This window comes from Lynx canadensis, chromosome B1, assembly GCF_007474595.2.
Source record: "Lynx canadensis isolate LIC74 chromosome B1, mLynCan4.pri.v2, whole genome shotgun sequence".
In the NCBI taxonomy this organism is placed as follows: domain Eukaryota; kingdom Metazoa; phylum Chordata; class Mammalia; order Carnivora; family Felidae; genus Lynx; species Lynx canadensis.
Genome location: NC_044306.2, coordinates 74,335,871 through 74,357,481, shown reverse-complemented (window position 1 = coordinate 74,357,481; position 21,611 = coordinate 74,335,871). Strand labels below are relative to the sequence as shown.

Below are 21,611 nucleotides of genomic sequence, written 5' to 3'. Positions count from 1 at the left end.
ATGTCATTTGTTTTGCAGATATTTTCCAATGATGGCCAGTTCAAAAGTCGGTTTGGCATACGAGGACGCTCTCCCGGGCAGCTGCAGCGGCCCACAGGAGTAGCCGTGCATCCCAGTGGGGACATAATCATTGCAGACTATGATAATAAGTGGGTTAGCATTTTCTCTTCTGATGGCAAGTTTAAGGTAAGATTAAACTAGCAGTTGGCTTCTAAGCAGTAGAGAGAAGGGATAGGAAATACAAGATGAAGTTCAACAAGTTTTCATACACAAAAGACACGCTGACTTTGTTGCATCTAAGTTTTATGGAGCATAACAATGATATTATCATAAATTTTATACATCTGAAACAGTGGCTTCATTTTGTAAAGCAACTAGGTTCAGTGGCTTTTTTTACATATCATCGGATTTACCTAAATTCAATGAGGAACAACTGAGAGAAAAAGGTACTGAAGAGGCAATTGAAATTTCCTAAATTAACCTACAGATGGTCAGATATGAAGTGCCTTCTACTTTCTCAGGCCTTTGATAGATGATACGGGAGAAATGGAATTATAAAACATGGTTTCTACCTTTGAGAAAACCTACAAGCCCCTTGCGGAAAAAAAAAAAAAAAGACACCAGAAAGGATATAAAACAATTTGTGTCAGCCTCGAATCAGTCATGCATTGTTAGGTACAATCTGAGAACCTAGTGTTAAAGTGTATAATACAGGAATCTGAAGGACAAGAAAATGGCAGCTGCACAGAGGAAAGGTGAGTCGAGCTGCACTGGAGGGGGAGGGGGACGGCGGGGGGCCATCATTTGACAGTTTTGCTGGTGTCCCTAGCATCATCTGTTTCTGCATCAAGAAAGAGTAGAGAGCCCTCTAGTGACAGCAGAAATCTCTTCTGAAGTGTTATCAAAGAGTATTATTATGCAGCCCATTTTCTGCATTTGTTCACAAGATTAGGAGGTACTTTGTCAAAGGTGTTTTTTGAAGGCCATATGCACTGTGCCTTCTGCATTGCCCTGTCCAGCCTGCTGGAGGCTTCTCTTTCAGGTGACAACGTGAACTTTTATTCAGACCAGACCAACCCTTCGGAATGCCAGCTCTGCAGCTTTTAACTAATGATACAACTTTCCTTGAGTTTCGATAGTCTCGTATGTCCCATTTGGATTAAAAAAAAATCTATTTTGTAGGATTTGGGTAAGGATTAAATGAGATTTATTTCTGGATTTTCTACGTGGCTCATATGAAATAGGCATCTAAAAAATGTTCTTTTCCATTGCTTCCAGTAACCCTGTCCAAAAAATGAAGTCTATTTGATCAGCTGTGATTTGGACTTCATGACCTCATGCCAGCACCTGGTCATCACTTCCTTGTCTAAATGTTCAGAAATGATGCTCTTCGTAATCTATTTTGGAATCCTGAAGATTACGCAAAGTTCACTCATTTGTGTCTTATTGGAGGAATTTATATTTTTCTTTTTAAAGTTATTGGATCCCTACAGTCACCTCATCATTTTTATTAAAACACATTATTTTCATAATTATTAACCCTCAGATTGGAGCTTTTGTTTTGTGTGGGGCAGGATCTTTTCAATCTAGGAGAATAAAAAGCCACAGTTTTTAATTCTACCATAGTATACACAATTGTTCGATTGTCTTTGACGTTTTTTTTGTTCCCCTAGAAATTTGATGACTCTGTATGATAGCCACATACACAGAAAGGCCTCTTGCCTTTGTGTATCTCTAACTCCCTCATCTTCTTTTGTATTTTCATAATTGTGTTTGTAGTAAGACATACCCAAATATAACAACTTTAACATGAATAGAAGGAAGGCTGTTCCGTGACATTTTGAAAATATCCATCTAGTTTGGAGACAACCCATTTCTTCTTGTTACATACTCTAGCAAAATCATGACTTGTCTCTCTAAATGCATAAATGAATGCTAAAATAAGTATTGAAGCAAGAGTTTTAAATCTAATATACTGAAACGTTTTATATCTAACATAGTGAAATAGGTTGAAACAGGAGTTTTACATCTAAGAGAGAAGGGCTTCCTGAATTATGCATTTTTTATTCAATGGTTCAATATTTTATATGTAATAGACACTCTTCCTGGAAGATTGGATTCTCATAGTTGGAATACTATTGGTAGTAATTGGAATAAACAAGGACACTCATGCCCTCTAGAGGATTGGGGGAATGGATATGGTATAGTTTCACCTTACCCTTTTTTTTTTTCAATAGGCATTGATCAGGGGATAAAGGGATAGCAAGTGAAAATGGTTTAGTAGTGTAATGGGAGCTCATCCAAATGACCATACACATGACCATTTACTCAGAGATACTTATTTTCTTTTTCAGTGGGATTCAGTAAAATTAAACAGGTGCTCAGAAAGACCAATCTTTGACACAAAAGTGGATTCTTTGTATTTATTCCTAAGAGTTCTAGAGATACAGTAGCTTATCCCATTTTCTTTCTTTCACTCACCAAATTCTTAGCCCTAATTTTCATTCTTCTCTGCGTCTGATTTTTTCCTTTCCATCTTTTCTGCTGATTTATATCTTCCAGCCCATCTAGGAACCTTTTGTGACCCCAGAACAGATACAGAGGCCTCTGGCCACCATGTTCTAAAATCATCCCTTCCTCAACTTATCGACCTTCTTGTTGAGTTAAATACTTTATTTAACTGTTCCAAAGCTGGGGTCTAAAATATCTCTGTTTACTATCCTATTTAAGACAGGAGACACATTGTCAGGCCAAATTCAGTAACTCTTATTTCACATGGTAGAATCTTGTGCAGCTAAACTGGGAGTGATAAAGGGAAAGGAAAAGGAAAAGAGGTTTTGACTCAACATTTAAGGTTTTTGTTTTAAGACCTAGCTCTTACTACATGGCCATAATCCTTTATTTTCTGTTTTTATTCTACATAATTATCATCTGCTTGGTATTATATGGCTGAGTCATTCTAAGTAACAACTAGTGTTAATAATGTCAGCTAGTAATAATATTCTTGCTGTAAATATCAGAGCGTTCTCTCTTCCTTTTGATCTCTACTGACATATCTTCCATTACAACATGAAAGAAAGTATACAGTTTCGTTAATAAAAGCCATTATGGTATAGCCTCTGATCTCTGAGCTAGATTGCAAAATGAGAATCAAATTTATTACAACAAATTCCCTTGCAAGAATATCATTGTTTCCTTCCTAAGTGAATGTGTCTCTTTGTATCAAAGAGATCAAATGTGAATCTCATTTATAAGCTTACAAGAATAAAAGATCACACAGGGTCTGAACCCCCACTATGAACAGTCCCTATGTTCTGCATAGGGACATACCTGCACATACCTGCATGTCTGTTAGGAAGGAAGATAATTCTGAGGGTCAGGTATGAAACCAACTGAAGAATGGAGAGAAGGAGAATGGATGCCATATGCTGTGCTTGGCACTCTATCCTTCAGAATCTACATGACCCAGGAGGTAAATATAGTAGCTGCCATTTATTTTACAGACAAGAAAACTGAGGTTCAAACTTGGAAAGGGAAGAGTGAATTTTGCTCTGAAATTTGGATCCTGGGTTTGAATGAACTGTGGTATCTAGGAGGAAAAGGAACAAGGAGGGGCACCTGGGTGTCTCCATTGGTTAAGCATCCAATTCTTGATTTTGACTCAGGTCACGATCTCACAGTTCATGGGTTCAAGTCCTGCATTGGGTTCTGCACTGACAGCCTGGAACCTGCTTGGGTTCCCTCCCCCCACTCGCCTGTGTGTGCTCTCTCTCAGAAGAAATAAATAAAATAAGGAACTAGGAAATCGGGAGGTGTTAATTTGGGTTTCCTTTTTTTTCAATGGTGGAAATGAAGAGGTAAATTTGGTTTAATACTGGTTGAGTTTAAGATGATAACTTGTAAAATAGGCCAGGACTAAAGATATGGATTTGAGACTTTTATGTACAGAGGTGAAAATTGATGCCATAACAAAATGAGATCTTAGAAGAAGTATATAGAATTGCTCTATCCAATTTGATAGCCACTAGGACAGGGATACTGCGGTCTTGAAATGGGATGAGTCTAAATTGAGATGTGCTATGCATGTGAAAAACACACTAGATTTCAAAGGCTTAGTAAAAAAAAATGTAAAATATTTCATTAGTAATTTTAATATTGATTATATGTTGAAATGATAACTTTTAGATATGTTAGGTCAAATATAATATATGATTTAAATAATTTTCCTTTTTTCTTTTTGTTTTTTTTTTGATGTTGTAATTAAGAAAAATCTTAATTACATACATGGCTCATGTTATATTTCTATCAGGCAGCACTAATATATAGAGAGAAAATAAGGGGACTAAAACAGAACCTAGGGTAATGAAATTATTTTGGAATTAAAAATTTTAATTTAAAAAGTAATACATGCAAATAGGTATTTGATGCTAAGGGCACCTGGGTGGCTTAGTTGGTTAAGCATCTGACTTCAGCTCAGGTAATAATCTCGCAGTTCGTGAGTTCAAGCCCCGCATTGGTCTCTCACTGACAGTGCAGAGCCTGCTTGGGATTCTCTCCACCCCCCACCCCCAACACTTGCGCGCGCGCACACACTCTCTCTCTCTCTCTCTCTCTCTCTCCCTCGCAACAAACAAACCTTTAAAAAAGTATTTAAAATAACCCTACAGATGAGTATAAAATGAAAAGTAAGAGTTTCTCCTACCACCACTAATATCAATGGTTTCTTACTGGTCTCCTCTTCCAGGAATATGTATGTATACATATATAAACATATTTCATTCAGGTGGGCTCAGACTATACTCACTGTTCAGTACCTTGCTTTGTTTAATAATATATCTGAGAAAACATTTATAAAGACACATAGAGATCTACTTGACTCTCTAAGCCTCTGTGGTTTGTGCATCCCCCTCACCAGGCACTCTTTCTGGCTGCTTCCTCACATTGGGTGCTCCTTCTCCTTCCTTGTTTGTAGTGACCTGTTGCATTAAGTTTTTGTTCTCTATGGCTTCTAGGATAGCCTATTTGAATTCTCTCAGATTTACCAAACACTCAATACCAGGCACATTAAACAGGACCCAGTGAACGTGTTTGTCTCTGCAGTATGACTGAGACATCCTCCAGGAGAGGGGCTGGTCTTGCTTGTCTGTGTCTACTCAGTGCCTGGAGTCATTAGCCACACAGTGGGTGCTCTATCACCCACCAAATGTTTGCAGAATTAGTAAATAAATGGGTGAATGAGTAAAGTACTTTATAATGGAGCTATAAATGGAAGGATATAAGATAAGCATCTCCTAGCAAACAGGCATTTATATAATCTACTCGGAAAAATGAGTAAGACTTCAAATGCATATGGTATGTGCTTGATAGAAATCTAATGCTTTTCTCCCATTTTAAAATACTGAAAACTGGAACCATTCAATCATCAGGGTTACCCGAAATAATGCTAGACTTTTAAAATTAATGTATTCGGCTAATACTTGTTGACTACCTGGTTAGGCACCAAGAAGTATGCTGGGTCTGGGTACACAGTAGTAGACAAAACAGACATAACTCCTGCCTCCATGGAACTTAACACTGGTAAAGTTCAATGGCAGATTCTTGGCAGTTTTGATATTATATCTACAATAACGATGATGATGGCTTCCCTTTAATGACTACTTAATATGTGCTATACTCTACACTAAGCACTTTATCTACATTGTTTTACTTAGTACCTATCCCAAAAATGCCTTTGGAAGTTACTAAAGTTTTGTTTTGTTTTGTTTTTTTACATTTTTATATATATAAGGCATCTGAAGCTTAAGGAAATCAAATCCATTTGTGATATACCAGATGTGTCTAAAACAAGCGACAGGCATAGAACAGCCTTCCTACTCCTGACCCAGTGATCTTTTGCCACACCGCACTGCATCTTTACTGTGACCCCAGTTAAGGGGATTCTAGAACATTCTTGGTGGTGATCCTCTTAAAAAGTAAGGATTTCACATCTTAGTAGCAGATAATGGATGTGACAAAAACAGGACATCATTGTGACATATGAGTAGCTGTGCACCCCCATTTGAAGGTTCAAGTAAGTGTTTACTAAAACAGGTGTCTGTCTTCATGTTCTGTAGTGTTTTAAACTTCATTTTCTGTACTTGTTTCTAACAGACAAAGATCGGATCAGGAAAGTTGATGGGGCCCAAAGGAGTCTCTGTGGACCGCAACGGGCACATCATTGTGGTGGACAACAAGGCGTGCTGCGTGTTTATTTTCCAGCCAAATGGGAAAATAGTCACCAGGTTTGGTAGCCGAGGAAATGGGGACAGGCAGTTTGCAGGTACACTCGATGGTAATATGTAAACCCCCTTTTTTACGCTTCTTCTGCTCACATTTGCATGATGTTGGAGCATGTGGAAGATGCCTTAATCCCCAGTGTGTTTTCTGGCTTTAGGAAAGATACTGGGGATAAAATCTAAGCAAAAGCATGATGAGATGCTTTTCAATTACTCCGCCAGCAGTAAGTTGAACTGCGGTCCGTGTGTGGTTTTTATTGACAGCAGTTTACAGCTCAGAAGTCAAATCTTTGAATATTAAGTAAAACATAAAATTTAAAATAAAAATGAGGAACAGTGGAGTAACTCCAATTTCTACCTAGCTGTAGCTTTGTATAAGAGCGAGCTTCAGAATGAGAATTTTTTCCACCTTTCTAGATGATGGTAAGAGAGCAGGACTTTAGAAAATTTGCTGAGTACAGGAAGGGCAGTTCTGTTACGTCTCTTTCTGGTGTACCACTTTGCAAGCACAGGCTGACTTAGTTTTTAACATCTGCAAGAAGAGGCTGAAAACGGTATATTAAATTTTCTTTTTAAAAGGATGCTTTCGGCATTTGACAATAATTTGCATAATCATTTTTGTGCTTTGTCTCCAGTTCTGCCAGGTTCTGAATGTCACCCCAAATTACAAAATATGGGTTTCTGCTCTACTTTTTAAAAAAATATTACATATGGGCATCTTTTTTCCCAGTACTAAGACTCCCCACATCCTCCCTAAAGGGACTAACATGTACTCAGAGAAGCTGGCAGATGTGACTTTCAGATGGTGCTGCAGAGAATGAATTCTGATGCTTTATTGCTCGTTCCGCTTCGTTAAGGCTGCTGGCACTCTTAGCTTGATGTAAAAGAAGCCAGAGTAGACAGTCCCGAGTGTAGAATGATAGAGGACCTAGGCCATCTAGAGCCAGAGTTCTAGCCGAATGATCTTTCAAGAACCGAGTCTATAATTCTTTGTTCTTTCTTAAATAACTAATATGTTGAATTTTGTAACTGCTACGTGGTTGTAATCATTTTTATTGTTAACAGTAGTCACATATGTTTTTCATCTTTATTGCAGGTCCCCATTTTGCAGCTGTAAATAGCAATAATGAGATTATTGTTACAGATTTCCATAATCATTCTGTCAAGGTACTATAAACACACCATTTATTGTTCACTTTTAACTGCTGTTATTGAGAAATCAGACTGAGAGAAAATAATGTAATACTCCAATATATGCACAGGAACTAAAGGAATGAACCTGAAAGAGTACATTTTGCTTCTCCCTAAAGATGCAGGTTTTAGTTTGGACCCACAGAGTTGGGAGAGTCAGAAAATCAAACAAAATGTGGTGGCGACAAGTTTTTTAATTTGAAATAGCTATAAATGGAGATGACTTAAAAATTAAATTTGAAAAAGCAGTTGCTTGAACTTAGAGAGGCAGAACTTTCCAAAACTTAATATTTTGCCTCTATTCAATACATTAAAACAAGATCACTTTTTCAATTATCTGCATCATAAGGCCTTTCAAACAAAATTAGATATCCGAACTCCGCTAATATCTAAAATCTGTGCAGATTTTGTTTGGGAAATAGCCCTAGTATACATTCCTATAGATGTCTCATACTTTAGAGAATGCTTTCGCACACTTGGTGTTCCCCAGAATACAGTGCCCCTTCCCCTCCGCCGAGCAGTGTAGTACATCTTTCTTACTAGGTGTAGGGGGAAGAAAGATTTGAGATTTATTATGAGCAAATCAGGACATCCAGAAATGAAAACAAATTAGTGACTTACTGAAACGAGAAAATGTTTAATTACATTCTAGACCGTGGTTCCTAAGGTGGGGTGCATGTTCCACTGAAGGCATGCCAGGTGGCCATTGGCAGTGCACTGGCAGACATTTTCTTTTTGTTTTTTTTTTTAACGTTTTATTTATTTTTGAGACAGGGAGAGACAGAGCATGAACAGGGGAGGGTCAGAGAAAGAGGGAGACACAGAATCTGAAACAGGCTCCAGGCTCTGAGCTGTCAGCACAGAGCCCGACGCAGGGCTCGAACTCACGGACCGCAAGATCATGACCTGAGCCGAAGTCGGCCGCTTAACCGACTGAGCCACCCAGGCGCCCCCAGACATTTTCATTTTAAGAGTCATGTGTTTATTTTTAGGGTTACCCTCTGTTTACATCAAGTGGTACTGGTTTGCACTTATAGAAGTGATACAAAATTTTCCTTGTAAGTAAATTCGTTAAAATTTTTTAAGGTAAGGCCTTTTTAAAGGAAGGGTAAGAAGGAAACAGCATAAGTGGCATATGCCAGTGACTAAAGTTTGCGCTTAGAGACAACCATCGGGCAACCAAAGTTGTCAGTGTTGGTGACTGGAATAGCTATGTAGGGATAGGATTTCAACACCCAAAGGCACTCTCTCTCCTGAGCCCATCACCATCCCCCAGGTTGTCCCAAAAGATACATTTAACCCAAGTAAATGGAATGGTTTTGAGCTTTTTTTGGTGGATGCAAAGTGTAGGGCACAGTGGGCCTGCCCCTAGTGGGGCAGGAAGAGGGGAAAGGATGCCCACCATTGCTTGCTTCTCAGGCTGCTTCCTGCCACGTTGTGTCTCTGGATTTGCTGCCATAGTGGGGGAGTCATTCTCCACTCCCCTACCTCCCTCAGTGTCTGTAAGCTGCAAATCCTCTCTCTCTACAGGAGGTGTCTTGGTAAACGGAAGAGGACATTGGGAAGAGTAGTGCTGGGGAGGAGGGAAACAGCAAAGAGGCAGAAGGGACTGGGCTCTGGACTGCCTCCCCCCCCCCCCCGCCGGGGGTGCTGTAACAGTCCTGTGTGATGAGCTTAACGATAACATAGGCTGTCCTCAGACTTCCTATCCTTCACTCACTTAATAGGGGAATCATTTAACTACAGGGCATTTAACCAGAAGATAACTCATATGGATCAGCAAAGGCCAGCAAACGCCTGGTATAGATGCTGCCCACCCCCACCGGAAGACAGTCCTATTAATCAAGTTGCTCTTTTCTACTAAGCGCAACTGTGGCCTCAGAGCCTTTCCGTCCCAATGCTCCAGGCAGCCTCTATGAATCAACTGACATTGGTATGTGGGAGGACTCCTAGTTACCAGCCCTGGCTGACAATGTAGAAGGAAATAAGACATATGTAAGTAATCAAAATGCAAGGCAGATAGCGATAAATTATTATTTTAATATAGGTACATATAAAGTTCTATAAGTATCCAGAAGAAAACAAAGAGCAGATTTCTGTAACTAAGACCATCAGGGAAGACTTCCAAGTGGAGGTGGTATTTGAGGTGAGCAGAATTTTGAAATCAGGAAAGGATTATCATCCAAGTGATAAAAACTTGCTATAAAAACTTGGATGAAAAGCAAAGCTGTAAAAACTATTTCAGCTCATGCATCCGCCTCTTAATATGTTTTCATCTGAATAATTTATAAGCAATTAAATGACATTTTAGGTGGGAAAAATAGAAGCTACAAGAAATTTGTAATTATTAAGATTCTGAAAGCTCTTCAAGTTTTCAGTACAGCAGAGGTAGATTATTTTACTAATTTGAACTCAGTTTCCCTCTTATTTAAGAAAACCAGTGTTTTTTCTCTTCTGTTTGGCAGCTGTTGCCATATAGCTTTTATGGAATAGTTGGGCTTTTGTTTCCCCTGTGGCTCGTGGCAGTTAGCAGTGGTTCTGGATTCAATTCATTTCTCTGTTGGTAAATGTAAAAACTGTGCCTATAGGTCGGGGCTAACAAATGGTCTGGTTCTTTAGCCATTTTCAGTGTGTATTTTGTTTTCATTGCAAAACAACTAAATTTGGCATTCTGCATCATTACAAAATGGGGCAGAAGCATTTGTGTTTTTTGCAATAGGCCAAGGAAAACACACCTCTTCAGAGAAATAAATACAAACAAACAAAAAGATTATTGGTAGGACTTACTAAGGGGGAAGATCAGAGAGTAATAAATTGTGTCCTCACCAGCATACAAACAGTTTCATTGGCCTTTAAAACAAGAACGTTCTGTGTGAAAGGAGATAAAAGGAGTCAGGAAAGATTTTTAAAACATAATCTTAGCCGAAGCTAGTTCTTGTCTCATCCTTTCCAAAGAACCAAAGAGGTAGCTTGCTTAGCTGGCAAGTTATGTAATTAATTCAAGAAGCAGTCATGATTCTTTTTCTTTATCTTAAAGGGAGTTTAGCCTTTAGAGATGGTTTGTCTCCCTTTGCTTCTCCAATGTACATAACTAAAAGAAAGAGAGTCATTTTAATCTTTCATGATCACAGAGATGGCAGTAGGAGAATCTGTAAAAGGCCCTGAGATCATTCTCAAATTAGGTCTGCACTCGGGTATGGTGAACTCCCTCTGTTCCACGTTTCAGGAACCCTTACTCTCATGGCTTTGCATGTGATACGTTTTGATTTGTTAATGGGTCCTTCAACATATGTTGGCTGCATCATAATGGAAGCTTAAAATAATATCCTGGAGATATTTCACAGCCATTAAATACCATCTGAATCATCAAGATAAAATTATGCTTACTGTAGTCTTACAAATAACCACATAATAACAATTTATTTCTCTCCAAATCAATAATCTGTATTTGATACATGTACTTTAACACTCCATTAATAAGAATATTTAACCACAACAAGCTATTGCTTGTCTAGATCATATATTAGAGAATTTGCTGAAGAATTCTGTGTACCTCCCCAACTTCTCTCAGCCCGCTCCCCTCAGTATGCTCCATCCATCAAAGCCTTAGGGTCATATAACCTATCTATTTTAACTAAATATATATTCTGAAAAAAATATATTAAAAAGCCCTTTTCTTATTCCTCACCTGTGCCATAACACACACACACCCACCCACACACACACTTTTCCCTTATATTCCCTTGTAAGTGTGAAGTCCAACTTGCTCTTTCTCACGTTGACTTTGTAAAATGGTAATAAATTCTGAGCACCCAGCCTAACAAAAAGCTCCACAGTCCTGATCCAACTTTGATCATCCCTCCTGTTAGAAATAGTAATATTTCTGTTCTTGAAATTTAGCTATTTATTCAAAGGCAGGAATAATAATACTGTTGAAAATTATAGCTCCACTTTCTTATCCTGCCTTATATTCCTATATATTTTATAATTTATAACAAAAGTATTTTTCATATAAGTATTCAATAACCAGATAGGAGCTAGAAATAAGAACTGATTTCACAAATGATAAATCAAGCTTATATAGTAAATTGGGGAACCATAAGTAATATAGGGGTCTACTTTGTAGATTTTTTTGTTTTTTTTTTTTTTTAGAATGTCTTAACTCATAATAAAAAATCTGCTGAGATACATATTTTTTTAAAACCCGTAATGTTGGCTCAACTATTTTTGGTTTAAAATAAAATCATTTAAAAATATCTCATACAGGTGTTTAATCAGGAGGGAGAATTCATGTTGAAGTTTGGCTCAAATGGAGAAGGAAATGGGCAGTTTAATGCTCCAACAGGTGTAGCAGTGGATTCAAATGGAAACATCATTGTAGCAGATTGGGGAAACAGCAGGATCCAGGTAAACTCATGTAATGCTAATGTATTTGTTTAAAGTGATGGGTGTTTGTTGAAAGTGAAGAATTGGCTGTCTCCCAACTGGGATGTTTTCCATTGTTCATTGGTTAGGTTTTCATAGACCATTTCAGGAGAAGTGCTAAACTAAGGTGGAGGAGAGGTGGAGTAGAAGGTGGAGGAGAAAAACATCAACAGGTTACCAGAGTGAAAACCTCTGAATTAGGAATTTTTAACACAAAAGTGTTTGTGCATAGAACTCAAGAGGTCCATCCATTGAACAAAAATATATTACTATTTTTACTAGCTTCCAACTAAAAACTCATTTTCTTTAATTATGAATATAGGCAACAATCACCGTAGTTTTAGGAACACCTATAACTTTGTCACCAAGAGGAATCATGGTTGCAGAGGTCTTGAATTGTCATATATGCTCATCACTCTTTCAGAACCAGTCAGTGTTACATGACAATTTAGATGAGATGGATCCATCACCATTTCTTGTTATTTAATGTGTTGGTTTAAAAAGCACACATATTGGGGCGCCTGGGTGGCTCAGTCGGTTGAGCGTCCGACTTCAGCTCAGGTCACGATCTTGCAGCTCGTGAGTTCGAGCCCCACGTCAGGCTCTGTGCTGACAGCTCAGAACCTGGAGCCTGTTTCAGATTCTGTGTCTCCCTCTCTGTCTGTCCCGACCCACTCGCATTCTGTCTCTGTCTCTCTCAAAAATAAGTAAACATTAAGAAAATTAAAAAAAAATAAAAATAAAAAGCACACATATTACTATATCGCAGTTTTGTACAATTTTGATAACTATGTTTTAATAATGATTGTTTTCCTTTATAATCCCATGTATTTTGTTTTATGCATTTAAAAACATTATTCTGCTGAATAACCTGAGTCAAAGAGGAAGTCCCAAGGAAAAATTTAAAATATACTGGCCTGAATGAAAGTACAAATATAGCGTATCAAAGTTTGTGGTGTGCAGCTAAGAGGGTCCTTAGAGGAAGATTTTCCCCCAGCTTTATTGCGATATAATTGGCATATATATTGTGTAAGTTTAAGGTGTGTAATATGATTTGATACACTTATATATTGCAAAATGATTACCACCATAGCTTTAGCCAATACCTCTGTCACCGTCACATTACTACCATTTCTTTTTTGTGGTGAGAACATTTAGATCTCCTCTCTTAGCAAAACTTTCAAGTATATAAAATTGTTTTATTAACTATAATCACCATACAATGCATTAGATCCCCAGAACTTATTCATCTTCTAACTGGAAGTTTATACCCTTTGACCAACTTCTCCCCATTTCCCCCACTCTCCAGCCCTGGCAACCACCATTCTACATGAGAGGGAACTTACTGGCACTAAGTGCTTACATTAGAAAGTCAGAGATCATGAATCCCAGCTCCTACCTCAAAAAAGCCAGAAGTAGAGGAGCAGAACAGCCTGAAAGCAAACAGGCGGGAGGAAATAGTGCAGATAGGATCAGAAATCAGTGTAGTGCAAGGCAAACAATAGAGAAGAGCAGTGAAACAGAAAGGTGGTTCCTTGGAATGATCAATAAGATGACAGACCTCTAACGAGACCGCTAAAGGAAAAGACACAAAGTGCTAATATCATCACAGACTCCGCAGGCATACGGAAGTTCTGTGAACTCTACATGCGCATTTTTGACAATTTAGATGAGATGGACCAATTTCTCAAAAAGTACAAATTCCACAACTCACTCAATATAAAATAAATAACCTGAATACCCCAACAACTGTTAAGGAAATGTAGTTAATAATTTTAAAACTCCCCAAAAATAAATCTCTAGACTCGAATGGTGTTACGGGAGTATTCTGCCAAACTAGGTGAAAGGTACACAGAATTTCTCTGTACTATCCTTGGAACTTCCTATGAATCTATAATTATTTCAAAATTAAAAGTGAACAAAAACATTTTAAATGTAATAATGAATTTAAATATATTTTCATGGTTTGGGATTAATGGTGTCATGATGGCATTTGCCATTTTAATTGGGTATAAAAAATAATAAAAGTGGTTACATTCTGGAAAAAAAGAATTAAAACATTATTTTGAGGTCTGTAGTTGTTTCCAGACAAAAAAAGTAGATTTTTCTCTAAATTAAGAACAAAGGTTTTGAATCCCCAGACTAAGAGACTATTCTTTTCTCAATTTCTCTGTATAGACACCCAGAAGAATCTAAACATACATGTGCAGACAGGCTTATTCATCCTTGCCAATATGGCCCTGTGCCGAATTTCTGAGACCTCAGAATGCACGGGTTAAATCAGGTAGCATCCAGGTGTCTTTGTGAAGACAGTAGTATTTAGCCATTTGAATGTGATACTGGTATTACTTCCCAGAAAAAGGACTGAGACTATAAATGCTTTTATTTCTCCATTATATTTATCTTGCTTAATTATGCTAATGTACATCTACATTTGAAAGAGCTATTCTATTGTGTTGGAAAGCTAGAAGCCAGACTGGGAACCAAGTTCACAAAGCAGTTCTATAGACTACAGGTGCTTAGCTGTTTGTATTGTGGCCCTCCCAGCACCTGCCTAGTCACACTGCCTTGTGAAACACCTATGGGCCAAACAGAATGGTCAAAAGAAACCAGCCTGGGCCTTGTGAAAGAAAAATGTTCCTTGTATTTCATCATGGCAGAAGCTTCTAGCCCAAAAGAAGACTACTTCATATCCAGATGTACATGTTGTGGGGCACCTGGCTGGCTGAGTTGGTAGGGTGTGTGACTCTTGATCTCAGGGTTGTGAGTTTGAGCCCCACACTGGGTGTAGAGATTACTTAAAAACAAAATATTCTAAAAAACCCACAAATGTACATGTTGAGTTATTGACTTCTTTTTTTTTTTTTAATTTTTTTTAATGTTTATTTATTTTTGAGACAGAGAGAGACAGAGCGTGAGCAGGGGAGGGGCAGAGAGAGAGGGAGACACAGACTCTGAAACAGGCTCCAGGCTCTGAGCTGTCAGCACAGAGCCCAACGCGGGGCTTGAACTCACGAACTGTGAGATCATGACCTGAGCCGAAGTCGGACGCTTAACCCACAGAGCCACCCAGGCGCCCCAAGTTATTGACTTCTTATAACTCCTTCTTTTCTGAAAAGGAAGTGCCTGGGTGACTCAGTCGGTTAAGCATCTGACTTGGGCTTAGGTCATGATCTCAGGGTTCATGGGTTCAAGCCCTACATCAGGCTCTGTGCTGACAGCTCGGAGCCTGGGGCCTGCTTTGGATTCTGTGTCTCCGTCTCTCTCTGCCCCTTCCCACTCGCGCGTGCTCTCTTTCTCTCAAAAATAAATAAACATTTTTAAAAAAATGAAAAGGGGGCGCCTGGGTGGCTCAGTCGGTTGAGCGTCTGACTTCAGCTCAGGTCATGATCTCGAGGTCTGTGAGTTTGAGCCCCGTGTCAGGCTTTGTGCTGACAGCTCAGAGCCTGGACCCTGCTTCAGATTCTATGTCTCCCTCTCTCTCTGCCCCTCCCCTACTCATGCTCTGTCTCTGTCTCTCTCTCTCTTTCTCTCTCTCTCTGTCAAAAATAAATAAACGTTAAAAATGTTTTCTAATAAATAAAAGAGGTTAGAGTGGGAGAGAGAGCCAAAGCATAAGAGACTCTTAAAAACTGAGAACAAACTGAGGGTTGATGGCGGGTGGGAGGGAGGGGAGGGTAGGTGATGGGCATTGAAGAGGGCATCTTTTGGGATGAGCACTGGGTGTTGTATGGAAACTAATTTGACAATAAATTTCATATAATAAAAAATTTTTTTTCTAATAAATTAATTTTTAAAAAATGAAAAGGAAAAAAGATCTTTATTTTCTCATTGTATATTATGACTCAGAACCATTCCTTTGTGGTCTAGTGGCTGATTTTTCTGTCTTGTGATTGGGGATAAAAGAGGGATGTGAGGCTGGAAGTGTGGAAAATGAAGGCTGAGAGTAGGAGACAAGGGTCCTTCATTTTCAGGCACCACTGAAGACTATTCCCCTCAAACTGACCACTGTTAAGAATGTAAATGAGGTCTGGTGGCCAATGGCATGCTCCTTGTCAGTGACTCTGAGGGATAGAGAGTGAAAGGAGGAAAAGCAAGGTAAGTGGAGTGAAGGATCGGATATATGATCATTACCTAAACGAACCTGTTGGGTTACACGCATGCTTTTGTATTGACAATATGAGCATTAAGGGTTTTCTAACTCCTGTTTCATCATACTACTCTAACTTTTCCTGTAACACTCTGACTTTATATTTTTTACAGGTTTTTGATGGAAGTGGATCATTTTTGTCCTACATTAACACATCTGCCGACCCACTGTATGGCCCCCAGGGCCTGGCCCTGACTTCAGATGGTCACGTTGTGGTTGCAGACTCTGGAAACCACTGTTTCAAGGTCTACCGGTACTTACAGTAGTGGTGGGCAGATGGACCCCCCTCTCCCAAAGGTCTTGCACTATAAACTGGAAGGGATTTCTCAACGCGGGACCAGATTACACTAGACTTTTCATGCTAGAAGGAATCATTGACGAACTTTCCAAGGTGATTTCTGAATGTAACAATTTCCTTAAAAACTGCATATCTGATTTCTGTAATTCGCCTTTAGGGTTTGAAAGAAGGAAATCCCTTCTACTGAATCTTTGGAAAACGCAGCGTTTCACACCTGTGAACTATGGCTTCTAGGACAGGGATTTATGTAGTTGAACTGATTTTGCAAATCAAGCAAGCACTAAAAAAAACCTAGAATATTTAAAGGTGTTTGTTAATCCCGTGAATGGTAGCTTTTGTGCAGAGCCTCCAAAAACAAAACAAAACAAAACAAAACAAAACAAAAACAGAATCTGTTGTACTTTATTTAACTTCAATTACAAGACCCGGGGGATCTTCTAACCTCACTTTTACAGTCGGTCTTAACTCATGTGACATTTTTTTGGTTATCAATAACTACATGTAAATTAGGAGAAAATAAAACTGTCTTGCAAAAACCCTCCCAGGTGTGATTAGGCAGGCCTCTTGAGTTTAGCACTTAAAAACCACTGCACATATCCCATCCTTTCTGGGTTAAATCAAAGATCCTTTTTGTGTGTTCTCACCTTTTCTCTCCTGCTCCCCTTGTATCAAAAAACAGAGTCCATTTTCAGGGAAACCTGAAATTCCGAATGCTTTAAAAAGCATATTACAATAGCAATGCTACCTTTTGGTAAACAAACAGCCCCCCTCAACTCCAGATTAGTGCACTGGCATGTGGTCAAGAAAAAGTCAGTCACATTTTATGTGCCATGTTCTCACGTGTCTCTCCTCTTCCACTTCACGAAAGCGAAAGCTTTACCTCCTGCAAAATGTCAGCACATGTAGTAGGACGCCAGTGTCCTAGGACAGAGAGCCATAAGTAGCCCTTTGGAGGACGGATGGTGTCAGCCAAAGGCATGTGATTGATTAATGGTTTCCCCTTAGAAAGCAAGTGTTACCAAAGTCGTGTTATCTCGAAAGCATTACAGGTTAAGGGCATGTTACGGTTATTTATCATTGTCTAATGAATAGTAGAGGCATTAAAGGACTATGTATACATGATTAGGGTAAGGTAGAATGTATCATATATATATATATATATATATATATATAGCTGAACCTTTGGTGTATTGAAATAGGCAGCACTCTGAAAGACAGAAGCATCGTCCAGCACATCCCTTTACTGAGCAGTTTAAAGCCGTCCCTAGTAGAGCAAGCCCTAAAACAGGTATAATTTTCACCATTTTCCAGGAATGATGGTATTGGCTGACTTTTAGTCAGAAAATGGCCTTCTGTGCTTTCAAAAGCAAAAACAAAACGAAAACAGGTTGAAAGAAAAGGAAACATTGAACTTTAGTTACTCTTAATTTAAACTAAGTATAAATGGGTTTTGAGAAATGTGAAGAAAAATTTAGTCAATTGTTAATCTGTCTTTGATACTGTAAGGTAAGACGTGGTCTGTTTCCACTGTTTAATTTTCTACTCAGTTCTACCAAATAGGATGTCATGTTTGGCATCTTTGATATGACTTTGGGATCTTTTTCACTGAAAGCACCTTAGAACTGTACTATAAGAAAACATTTCCCATATGTATAATTATATGTGATGTTTATTGCTTAATTTATAACCCAGTCATTCTCTTAAAATAGGACTTTTTTAAATTTAGAAGGGAAATCTAGCTACTTCCAATTGTCTGTCAAATTTATTATGCCCAAATCAACCTCTCAAAAAAAAATGTTTTCAGGAAGATTTACATTTAGGTTTAGAATTTCTTTTTCTTTTTTCTTTTTTTTTTTTTTTTTAGTTAGGTAGAGTTTTCAAAATATTTGAGACTGTGATAAAGTTATAAAATTCAATAGCATTTTTGGATGTTAAATAAAATACTGTTTCCTAACATCAGCGAACTAAGTCTTTGAATTCAAACACTTGTATTTAATGAGTGCTTACTACGTGCCAGGCACTATTTTAGGCACTGGGGATACAGCAATAGACAAAAGAGACAAAAATCCCTGCCTGCTTGGAGCTTACACTCTAGGGAGGGAATTTCATTTTGCCCTTTACTAACATTCTGCATAAAAGATAAGCTAGACCTTTGATAGGTCCTAGACCGTTTAAAAGAAAACCTTTTAAATTTGTTAAAATAACTTCTGTTTGTTTTCACAAGTAAAAGTGGCTTCCTGTTTAGATTCTGTCACAGGCTATTGGTCTTAAGACTAGTTGACTTAAAAGTGTTTTTTGCACAACATTGAAATTATACTTGTGAATTTAGAAATTAACTAGCCGTCCTACCATATCGGGCTGGGTATCTCAATAATATATTGAATATGAGGCTATTTTTTTTTTAATCTGTCAATATTGGCACAAATTGGAATGGAAGAATAGATAGTTTGATTCAGACTTGTTCCACTATCTGTTACTAAAACACATGTTGTGGGCACTCTAAGAAACACTGTATTTTCCCCTCCAAAATATATAATCATGTATGGTAAAGTATAGATAACATTTCACATTTGGATACATATTAGCATTTACTGTATTTCTTGATGAGCATATTTGAGGAGGGAAAGTGCTGCTGATAAGATAGAGTAGACAAGATTTACATGAAATTTTGTCACATTCTCTGGAAAATGGTTTCTGGTAAACTGAGAAGGATATTAAAATAAGTGATTTTTTTTTCCTGAGCTATCATTATTGTTTGATTTCTCTTTGTCAAGTGTACAGAACCTGTCATACGTTCATGATAAGTAGCACTGAGAAATTACCCATTCAAATGTCCCCTGGGCACTTACGGCAGCATATTGCCAGTTTGAATGTAAAGGTCAGTGACAATGCATTCCCTCCAAAACAGACCTCCCCTGCTGGGCTTGGGGGACGTGGTGACCTGGCCATCCAGAAACACGTGAATAAAAAGCCTTTATGACTGTTCACCATTTTTTAAAATGGTACTTAGTATCTTGATCAAACTTTAGTCTCCAGTAACTAAACAAATCCCCAAGTTTCCTTATTTTAATTTACTCTTTGACTAGATTTGAGAGAAATAAATACTACAGGTCCATGCAACTAGAATACAGTTGCTTCTACTACTAAATATACAGGGTATGTCCTCACATGAAGTTGACTGGAATAGCAGTATACTAGCAAGTGTCTATGGATCCTTAACATGGAAGGATTCACATAAATGCTTTGCTAATACCTACTGAGTTAATTGGAGGAAATAGCAAATAAATATTAGGCAACGTGCAGATTACTTCAAAAGGGAAAAACCTTTTTGTACATTTGGACTCTATAGTATCCTCCCTATTCACCAGCTTCTGGAAAGGGAGGAGTATTTTTAGTTTACTAATTTAACAACAAGACATTTCCAGGTAGGAGAACATTGAAGCTGTTTGCTTGAGAACATCATCTAATTTTGCTTAAAATCAAAAGTCGTAATACTGTTGCATTCTGTAAATGTTGCAGGGTTTTAAACTTTACAATTATTTTAATATTTTTGATAACTAGGAATCTAGTATTGCCATAAAGGAAACTAAGTGCCCATTAAAGATTTGTTTGGTATAAATAAATGATTTTTTTGTTTTGTTTTAAATGACAGTAAGCTACAAATCATGATGTTAATCTTAAACTTTCTGAAGATGAACTGTGTGGCAGTGATTGTGTGGTCTGTTTGTGGAGAATGTATGAAAGCTATTAATATTCTAAAATAGATTAATAAATTGGCTATGTTGTCCCAATGAATGTACAGCACGTCCATTAACTTTCAAAAGCAACACAGCCTTAAACTCAATGCTTTTGCTTTATGACATGGGAATGTTCTGTCATCAACAGAGTGTATTCTTGTAATAGAATTCTTTATATCATTTTCAATTCTATAGCCTTTCAATCCTATGTATGAGTATAAAGGATTTCTGCTTCCTTTGTTTCTTTTTAAATTTTGTACATTCCATCTTTTTAGGTCTGTTTCATACGTTTTGTGTATAGAACACTAAGTCTTGCGCGCTCTGACATTGATACTGATATATTCTCATTTGTTCTTTTATGAATCGAAATGCTGACTGCCTATTTAAAGAAAAGAATGAACGCTGTGCATCAAAGTGTTTGTATGTCCGTAGCTACATATGTACCACAGTATTTTGGATGCTTTAGTCTACAATAAAACTTTAAATTAATTCTGTCTTGAAACATAGGAGAAACAAGATTCATGTGTATACCTTTACCATGCACAAAATCTCAAATCATTATAATAAAGCTTGTTTTCTCCATTTCCAGGGTGAATGTTTATGTATTGTTTGCTTTTTTAGTAAAGGGAAATGAAGGAATGTTCTACAATACGGGGAAGATACCAGTACCTCAAACAAACTGTTTATAAAAGTGAGAAAAGCATAGTGAAATTTTTGTTGTTTACGATGCTAATAATCAGGTGAGCATTTAGGATGTATCTTAAGCAGGAATTTGGAAAATCATGACATGTATGTCTAGCAAATATATTTAGAAGTCCAAATAGACCCAAAGCAATATGCTTATAATCCTTAAAGAACCACAGGACAGACCTTCTGGCATCAGGGTGGTCGCATTTCTCGGGGGTGAAGAACTAGAAAGGGACCTCGCTGCAAATACTGTCTTTAGGTTCCAAAATTTAATTAAAATAAAATTCATTACAATAAAAGGTTTTTTTTAGAGGTTAGGGGTTTATTTATTCATTTATTTTTACAATATTTTATTTATTTTTGAGATAGAGATAACACGAGCAGGGGATAGGCAGAGAGAGAGAGGGGGACAGAGGATCCAAAGTGGGCTCCATGCTGAGAGCAGACAGCCTGATGTGGGGCTCAAACTCACCAACTTCGAGATATAACCTGAGCTGAAGTTGGACACTTACCTGACTGAACCACCTAGGCTCCCCTACAATACAGTTTTTTATATTCCATCAAGCTAATGGCCAAGCATTTCGAGCAGTACTCACAACATCCAAAGATTATGTCCAGACAGGCCTCTGGAGGCTTGGTTGTAAAGGAACCTGATGATAAATGTACAAATAATAGGGTATCACTATGTCATATCCTTCCAAAGAAGATAGTTTCAACTGGCTTTCTTTTTTTTTTTTAAAGTTTATTTATTTTTTGTTTTATTTTTTTTTTTTAAATTTTTTTTTTCAATGTTTATTTATTTTTGGGACAGAGAGAGACAGAGCATGAACGGGGGAGGGGCAGAGAGA

At 37.8% G+C, this 21,611-nt stretch overlaps 1 protein-coding gene across 8 annotated transcripts in view; it reads left to right on the top strand.

The window, feature by feature from the left end:
• Positions 1-20,671, top strand: part of TRIM2 (tripartite motif containing 2) — a 119,258-nt gene extending 98,587 nt beyond the window's left edge. For 5 of the 8 annotated variants that reach the window (XM_030312889.2, XM_030312896.2, XM_030312892.2 and 2 more), the window contains 5 exons: positions 19-186; positions 6,151-6,319; positions 7,372-7,442; positions 11,733-11,873; positions 16,155-20,671. In XM_030312889.2, coding sequence (XP_030168749.1) covers positions 19-186; positions 6,151-6,319; positions 7,372-7,442; positions 11,733-11,873; positions 16,155-16,307 — 702 coding nt within the window. In that variant the 3' untranslated portion in view covers positions 16,308-20,671. Of the gene's footprint in view, positions 1-18; positions 3,653-6,150; positions 6,320-7,371; positions 7,443-11,732; positions 11,874-16,154 lie in introns of those variants that run through there. The other 3 variants (XR_003968289.1, XR_003968288.1, XM_030312894.1) reach the window with 3 other exon arrangements.
• The last annotated feature ends 940 nt before the right edge of the window (positions 20,672-21,611 follow it).